The 9,052-nt window shown below is 41.9% G+C and overlaps 1 protein-coding gene across 1 annotated transcript; it reads left to right on the plus strand.

The window, feature by feature from the left end:
• The first annotated feature begins 504 nt into the window (after positions 1–504).
• On the plus strand, positions 505–3,502 carry LOC116727610 (uncharacterized). The gene is made up of 5 exons (XM_032575137.1): positions 505–1,939; positions 2,408–2,533; positions 2,609–2,734; positions 2,937–3,063; positions 3,365–3,502. Exons 1-5 carry the CDS (start codon positions 1,681–1,683, stop codon positions 3,471–3,473), a joined length of 747 nt encoding a protein of 248 aa, XP_032431028.1. The 5' UTR covers positions 505–1,680; the 3' UTR covers positions 3,474–3,502.
• The last annotated feature ends 5,550 nt before the right edge of the window (positions 3,503–9,052 follow it).

A 9,052-nucleotide genomic window follows, 5' to 3' on the forward strand; every position in this document is an offset into this window, starting at 1 on the left:
AACTCTTCAGAAAAAAAATGGAAATAAAAAAAATAAGAGAAGAAAAGAGGTCAGCAGATCCTCTGATACGACCCGACTCCAACGGTCGTTGATTTTACAGTCAGCAGCAGCGCAGCAACACACACACACACACACACACCCACACCCACACACACACACACACACACACACACACCGTTTATTTCTGTCCTGTCAGAAACTAAATAAACTCTAAATTTGTTTCTAACAGATTAAATTTAGTTTCTTTTTTAAAGTTTCTGCAGGTTTTTGGTTTTTTAACCGATTTAAGTTCAGTTTTTGATCAAAAACAATTTTTAACTGATATTTAAAATACAAATAAAAAACAAAGTTTATGTGGAAAAAATTATTTTTGCAACAGAAAATCTGTTATTAAACATTTTACACTTTAAAATGTAACAAGATGATAAAATTTAATAATTTAATTAGAAAATTTGTTTTTCTAAACAAATGATTCTCTACAAATAATAACTGAACTTAATTTATCTTTATTAATCACAAGTTTAATTAGAATATTTAAAGCATTAGCAAATAACATAAACTTCTTACATCATTAAATACATAAACATATAAGAAATAAACCTGTAATAAATGTAAATCTATAAATATTTACTTTTAAAGTGACATTATCATGTAAATACAAAACATACCAATAAAAGTCATGTTGATTCTTGTTATACTGACCCAGTTCAGGGTCAAAGGTCAGCGAAACGCCGTCATAAACAAACAGGCAGAACAAACATTGTATGAAAATGTTTGAGGTCAAAGGTCACCGGACGCCTCCATGTTTAAACGAGAAGAAAACTTTTACACTGTAAAATAATTTCTGCTGTTTATGAATAAAAAGATTCAAGAGGGAGAAAATTAAAGATTGATTTTAGTTTTTATCTCATTTAAAGAAACAAATATTAATGAAGAATGAATCATAATATTTAATCATTTCCATTTTGTTACCAGAAACTGGAAGATTAAAGTTTCACTTTGATGTTTTTGTTTCATAATTCATTTTATCTGTTGATTTATTTTAATACTTAAATGGTTTTCAGTTTTAAATGTTGGAATTTAAAGTTTATTGATCTCTGAGATTTATTATTATTATCCTACTGGAAACATTTTACCGTTTTTATTGTAATAATTTCTGGGAGGATTTTTGTCCATTTTTATGTTTTTTTTTCAATAATTCTGATTTTCAAACTGGCAGAAAGTTTTCACACCCTGCTGAACCATCACTGATCAATAATCAATAGTGAGTCAGACTGACGGCTCTCTGGAAGGTTCTGGTTCGGCTGGTCCAGAACCAGAACCTGCTCGGTGGTGGCGGTGTGATGCTGTGGGTTCAGGTTCTGGTTCTGCTGGGCCCGGTTCCCTGGTTCTGCTGGGCGTCACGCTGCGGCTGCAGGATTTGCATGCAGCTCATTTGTTTACCGCTGTTTACCGGATTCAAATGGACCTGTCGGCGCTGGCAGCAGAGCGGTTCTGGATAGAATCGGACCCGGCCGCTCAGCTTTCCTCCTCTCGGCTTCAGGATCGTTTTCAGAAGATTCTCGTCTCCGGATCCGACCCGGAATGGTTCCAGGATCCGGTTCTTCACCTGCTCTGATCCCAGTTTGATTCAGAACCACTGGAGGTTCTGGTTCTGGAGGTCCGGTTTGCTGAGCGGTGATGGAGAGCGTGGAGGACGACAGCGTGTTCCTCCACACCTTCAGGATGGTTCCGAGCCCCAGGCCCAGCAGAGCCGACAGCGTGGGTGTGGAGCCTGCCGGGCCGGCAGAACCGGACCAGGAGAACCGGGCCGGTCTAACGGGCCTGGCCGACATCGAGTTCCGCATTCAGCAGCTGCACAGCCGCCGGTTCCTGCTGCTGAAGATGCAGCGCTGCACCAAGAAGGACGAGCAGAACAGAACCGGAACCGCAGAGGAACGTGAGTTACCCAAACAGAACCCAACAGAACCGGCCGGTTCTGGAAGTCCAAACAGCTGAAGCAGGAGTTCTGATCCAGGTTCTTCAGATGGAAACGAGTTTAGAGTTAAAACTGTTTTTAGTTTCTGTTTGTTTTCATCTTTTAGTTCGTTGTGAAAAAGTTCAGTCTGAAGCCTTCCAACGACCGGAACCGGTCCAGGTAGACCAGAACCGGGTCCACGTAGACCGGTAGACCAGAACTGGGTACACGTAGACTAGGTCCCGGTTCTGGTCTACGTGGACCAAGTCGTTAGCTGTGCAGCCAGGTTGTGTGGAGCCCCCTGCTGGCCTGGAGGCCTAACGCAGCAGCTGGGTTTGCTTATCCTTCTGGCTGGCTCTGCCTCTGCTTCCATTGTGCTTGTTGAAGCCAGACGTTGCCTGTGTGAGTGCTGACCTTGCTGTGACCTTGCTGTGACCTTTCTGCTGCCAGTGATCAGTGAGGATGAAGATGAGGATGACGAGCTGCGGGCCGTACAGACGGAGCTGGAGGAGCTGCAGGCCAGGAAGGAGGAGCTGCAGCGAAGCGGCGTCACCTTCACGGCCGGCGCCCAAGGAGGCAGGTTTCCTCTGCCGCCCCCTGCTGTCTACACTGCAACTCACACACCTGACCTCTGACCTCTGACCTCTTCAGATCGCACAGCGCAGCGGCCGTCCTACAAGGAGACGCCGCGCGGAGGAATCTACATGCTGCCGCCGCCGCCGCCGGGCGGGGGGGCGGCCGCCGCTGCAGACAGAGCGAGTGACGACGCCCTGCCAGGTGAGGAACACCTGGAATACCTGGAATACCTGGAACACCTGGAGCCAACAGAAGGAAATAATTATTGATCTCAAACAGAAATAGTTTATTGGTCGACCAGCTGCTCCATCCAGTTTAAATATTACTAAATATAAATGTAACTGTAAACAATCTAATTATTTTCTAATGTTTCACTGTTTGATGCTTTTATTTTGGCGGGAAGCGGAGTGGCTGGGAAGGACAGCCGGACTCACCAGGTGTCCATCTTGTGGAGAGCTGGTCGTCACGGAAACCCACAGCACCGTCAGCGAAAGCATGTGGCTGCTCTGCTTCCTGTGCTCCATGGTGGGGTGAGTTATGATCATTATTACATTAAATATGAAATCAATCAGTTATTACTGCAAATAATCACTATATTAAATAGTGTCGTCAATTTTATGTTAAATATTATTTAGAATAATTATCCTACTGTTAATATCTAATTATATTAAATATGACTGTAAATAACAAATATTGTTGAATGATGATTAGTGAATAATAATATAACTTTTATTATATTACTATTAATAATTTCCATATTAAATACTGTTAATACTAAATATTGCTGTGAATAATGATAAATATAATAATAATATTAACGTTCTCCTCCAGCTGTGTGGCTGGTTGTTGTCTCGTCCCGTTCCACATGAAGCGTCTCAGGAACGTTCATCACCTCTGCCCTCAGTGCCGCCACCAGATCCACACCTACAAGCTGCTCTGACCAGGAACTATCCACACCCAGGAACTATCCACACCCAGGAACTATTCACTCCAGGAACTATCCACACCCAGGAACTATCCACACCCAGGAACTATTCACTCCAGGAACTATTCACACACTATTCTCCCCCACATTGAAAATCTGAATAGTGTGGTGTGCATTTGTGTTTTCATCGTCTTCCACCATCTTTTTGCTGCAGTTCTTTGGAAAACAGCCGACTCTCAGTCAGATGGGATAAAATCAGCTGGCTCCCCGCAGCATCATGCAGCCGCTGCCGTACTTCAGACTGGGAGACAAATCCGAACACAAACTGCTTCCGTTTGGTTTCACTTTTCAGGAAGCGCTCTACTCTGTGGTGGACAAACGCTGTGATGTGGCTAAACGGGGCGAATAGAGGCTCTGTGTTCGTCCGGCCGGATTGGACCGGGTCCAGCTGCTTATTTCCTCTGACAGTTTGAGCTTCTGTTTGGACAGCTGGAGGAAACGATCGGCCGTCATATCTCATCATTTCATCTAACAGGCAAATGCAGCAGTGGGACGTTGACATTACGCAACATTTACTGCAGTTTTACTCAGTTTGCTGCCTGTTGGTGCCGAACGCTTGACTCACTGATTAAACACCAACAGCTTCATTTACTGAGTCTCAGAGCCGCTGGTGCTGATGCAGGTCACTGTCTGGATTAATGTCATGTTCCAGAGTTCATGTGGGAAAAAAAGCTTTTCATTTATGTAAAAATCCCCTCAAATCCTGAGCAGCTCTCGCTGTGACACACTGAGTGTGTGTGTGTGCGTGGGTGTGTGTGTGTGTGTTTAATGAGCGCAGCAGAAATGCAAAGCAGGATCAGAGGAAACAGAAACTTTCTGCTTTCAGAAACAGCTGCAGGAAACATCAAGCTGCGATCAGACGGCAGAGTTCAGCTGCTCTGAACGTTTTCTGGTCATAAAGTTTCAAAAATTATCTTCATTAATTTGGGTCATTTAGAAAAAATAAGAGAAAAAACAAGTTTATTATTCAAGGCTACATTTTCACCAAGTTATTTGTTCCTTTATTAAGGTCAGTTGCTAAAGATTTGGTTACTATTTGGTGGCAAATTTAGTTTGAAGCTAAATTAATTTAGTTTACCAACAAAATATTTAGCTTCAAACTAAACATTTAATTTGAAACTAATTATTTTGCTTAGAGATAAATACTTAGCTCCAAATTACATATTTGTTAGCAAGCGAAATATTTAGCTAATTTGCAAATTCACTTACCAATAAAACCATTAATAAAACTACCAAAAATAAAAGTTGGGTTTTACAAATCTCTTCATGTTACCGTTTTATTAAAGTCTATTTGACCTAAAACAAAGTTTGAATCGTTTTAAAGCAAATATAGACGTTTATTAACATGAATGCTTTATTCAGTCCGCTCAGCGCAAAGAATTTGTTTTAGCTAATTAGCTACATCAGAAACTATGAATAATTAACCATTATTATTTCATTACAGACTGAATGACCCAAATTATTGGTGTTAATTTTTGAATGTGTATTGGTAAAAAAAAAAAAAGGACCAGACGGGAAAAGAACCGAACCTTGGGACCGGATCTGACTGACTGAGTGGAAACTGGGAATCAGAACGTTGCAGTGGTTTCAGGGCCAGCAGCACTCGGTCAGATTTAAATGTTGTGGTCAGACATTAGAAAAGCTGTGGAGTCAAATGAAGCTAAACGCTGTAGAGAAGAGCGGCTCGCGTTTCCTCCACATCAATCTGAGGTTTTACTCACCTGCAGATCAGGCTGAGTTTCTGTTTCACCGCAGAGTCACTTCTCTTTCAGACATTAAACCGCAGATATGAAATATTCTGAAATATAGAGACGATGAGTAAACAGGACCTGAGTCAAACAGCCCAGGGCCTCCACACCACCAGGGGCCCCAAGAGCACCAAGCTAGCATGATTAATCATTAATTATTCATAGATACATTTATGACATACATTAATTTCAGTCATACATACTCCAGCCGTCCTCCCACAGAATGATGCTGCCACCACCAAGTCAAACTAACCTGCTTCCATAATTTCTGATTTATTCCAAAAGGAAGCAAGAAAATCTATAAATTGCAAAAGAAAAAATGCTAAATAATTTGACATTTATGTTAAATTATGTATAAATAACTTGTTTCTTTATGCAGTGATGTTTGTGTTTCTAATCTTTACTGGTCGGATGACGACATAATGGTGCCGAACAGAACCAGTCGGGTCCATTTCTCCAAGTGAAAAACACCAGGATGACTTGGACACCAGGATGACTGGTATAAATAATATATTATACCAGTTTCCCTGGTATAAACCCAGGGAAACTGGGTTTATACTGGTCAGACTGGTTAAACTGGGAGCATCATGGCCTGAGCTCTAAACTCCACCATGTTTGTGGAGCTGATTTCTGTTTTCCATGTTGGGAAACTTTCGTTACGGCGTTTTACTTTCCCCTCAAACCGAAACGGAAAAACTTCAACCTGGGATCTGAATCAAACACTCACAGTAAACTCACTTTTATTAACACATAAAAGCATACTGTACTCATTTATACACATCTCTCAGCATATTTACAAAATAACAGGCCCATGGATGGTACACATGTATAAAAATATGCATTACATCTATAGAAATATGTACACAATGTGCAAAACATATGGCATTCCAACAGGAGGCGTGGCATGGGCAGTGGAGGTCAAGATGGCCGACATCAGCTGATCCGCTCAGATATGAAACCGCATTTCTGCCTCAGAAGAAGACGGCAGGAAGTGACGGAGCAGCTGTTATTGATTGAGTCGTCCTCGCCTGCTGCGGATCGCCTGGTCCGCAGGAAGTCAACCGGGTGTCCAAACTTATGGCGCGGGGGCCAAAAATGTCTCCAGGTGTCACAAACATTTTAGTGTTTTTGCAAAAACTCTTTCATGTTTTTATTTTTGCCTGAATCTAAACATGGCAGCCGTCACATTTCAAGCAAGTGATAAATTACTGTAGATTTAAAACAAAGTTTTTGCAGGTCTGCCAGATTTAAAAAGAAATCAAATTTAAAAAATTGTATTAAATTTTTTTCAGGTTGATCATGTTTTTCTACATCATTTGTCTCTTTGTGGCTCACTTTTGCTTTATTTTGAAAAGTCAACAGTTTAGTGAAAGTTATTGTACAAATTAAATTTAAAGCAAAAACTTGTGTTGCAGTTTTTCCATTTTAATATCTTATATTGTCCGTGTGTTTGTGAAACTTTATTTTAAATCTGTTTAAAATCTGGACTACTGACCGCTGATTAAAGGTTCCAAGGGCCACAAGTGGCCCCCGAGCCGCACTTTGGACACCCTGAAGTAAACAGCAGAAAGATTAACAGGAAGTCCTCAGAGTCATCCAACCAATCAGAGGAGAAAAAGAACTAAACAGCTGCTCGATGAGTTTGGAATAAAACAACAGCAAGGTGATGAAGAGGAGGAAACCGACCAATCAGGTTAGAGCAGACGGTCGCCCTCTAGTGTTCGTCTACAGAACTGCAGGAAAAACCGCGTCAATCAGGAAATTTACCTGCAGCTCAACATTCAGGTGAGGAAATGGAAACATGGAGAGGCCGACCCAACATGGCAACCCGGTGACCCAACATGGCAACCCGGTGGTTCTGTTAGCTGGACCCAAAACATGCAGAGAGAGACGGACATGCAGAGGAACAGGGCTGCTCCTAACAGTAACATGCTTCCCTCACATACACACACCCCGACACACACACACACACACATGCAAAAGTATTCAAACTACTTCAGCTGTCACGGTACAACCATTAACTACAGCAGTTTGTTCACAGGATCATTTGTTTGTTAAAACGATAAAATGAGTTGATATGTTTTCTAATAAGTTCCTTAGCAATAGATTAAAAATGTCAAGTTTTGTTTGGTTGTTTTACCTCGTGGAACATTTTAATTTTCCTAAAGAGTGTGTGTGTGGGTGGGTGTGTGTGTGTGTGCGTGCAAAGTTTCCTTCGTTGTTTTTCCATCAAGCATTTGACTAAAAACCAACAAGTCGTTTTCCCTCTGCTGCCTCCCAACCCGCCTTCGCTCTGCTTTTTTAGCCTTTCTTTCAACATACCCATAATCTACAGATTATTAATCTGGTCAACTGGTCTTTCAATGCAATTGATAGATTTTTGTGCTGCCTGCTTGTCCTGCAGGAACAGGCCTGGACTCATGATGGGGTTTCTGCTGTTTGGAGCTGGAGGATTCCTGGCCGACCAGCCGACACTCAGACCGACAGACGCAGGCCGGATGGGATTTTGCAGCCCAGTGGGATGGACTCCATCTTGGAGAAGTTACCAGTTTCGGTCCGGCAGGAACGACCACAATAATCTGGATGATTGGAGTGAAGAGAGTAGTACCGGTGGGACTGTAGGGCAGAAATATAAAATCTACTCAGCCTAAAGCATTTCATGGGTCGCTGGGTTCCTGGATGATTTGTGAACACGAGGCTCCTGCTGCCTCTCCAGGCCTGGACCTTCTCTCAGACACTCTGTGTTTGGACACAGATAAACTCGGGGACCTCTCTGCCTTTCACTGCCTCATGTCTAAATGGTTTTCCTGTCGTTTCTGTCTGTTTAGTTCATTACTTTTAGAAACGGTGGAGTAATTATTACTTTAGACCAGTGGTTCTTAACCCGGGTTCGATGGAACCCCAGGGGTTCGATGAGTCGGGCTCAGGGGTTCGGCGGAGGCTCTGCCGCGGAGGTAAAGACACACCTGTGTAAAGTCGTGATGACGCGGCCCGCTTGGCCATCACTGGCTGCAGAGGATCATGTTACGTTGCTCGGCCAATCAGGGCTGCGGGGCATTTAGTGCGCGCAGTATCAGTGGCTGTCGTAGTTGTACGTCACGTGGTTTCTTTCTTAATATTTTAATCCATACTAAATATGTCGAGCAAAAAAAGAAGAAAATGAACAGACTTTGCTCTGAAGATGCACCTGCCAAGGTGAAGCCACGCCTCTCTGAAGCCACGCCTCTCTGAACTGGTCTCCCAAAAACAGCAGCAGGAGTCTCACTGATTTGCAGGCATGTCATTTGTGCAAAACTTTATTCTGGCCCCAAAAAAGTATTTTGTGGATTCAAAATGACAAAAAACAAATTAAATTTAAAAATAAAAAAATTAAGTTATTAAAAAATTTGTCATTCTTTGAAAAAATCCAAATTTATTTTTAAATTAGTAAAATAGTAAAAAATAATATTTTGGGGGCTGAAATTCTTTCATGGGGCCGAAATAAAGTAAGACTGTAACTTGCTGTGAGTTCATACCTATGTCTTGAATTTGGAAAAAAAATAAAAAATTATCATCACTAAAGACGGGTTCGGTGACTGCGCATATGAAACTGATGGGTTGGGTACCTCATAAAAGGTTAAGAGCTGCTGGTTTAGTTTGATACTTTTAGCATCGGAGCCAGACGTAGAGAAACTCCTGGTAGTTTACAAAGTTAGAATCAAACATGTAGAACCAACATTTAGTTTTATCAGAACAAGACTAGTTTAGAAATTATGGACTTCTTATTAAACACGGAAAAAAATGTAG

Source organism: Xiphophorus hellerii, chromosome 10 (assembly GCF_003331165.1).
Source record: "Xiphophorus hellerii strain 12219 chromosome 10, Xiphophorus_hellerii-4.1, whole genome shotgun sequence".
In the NCBI taxonomy this organism is placed as follows: domain Eukaryota; kingdom Metazoa; phylum Chordata; class Actinopteri; order Cyprinodontiformes; family Poeciliidae; genus Xiphophorus; species Xiphophorus hellerii.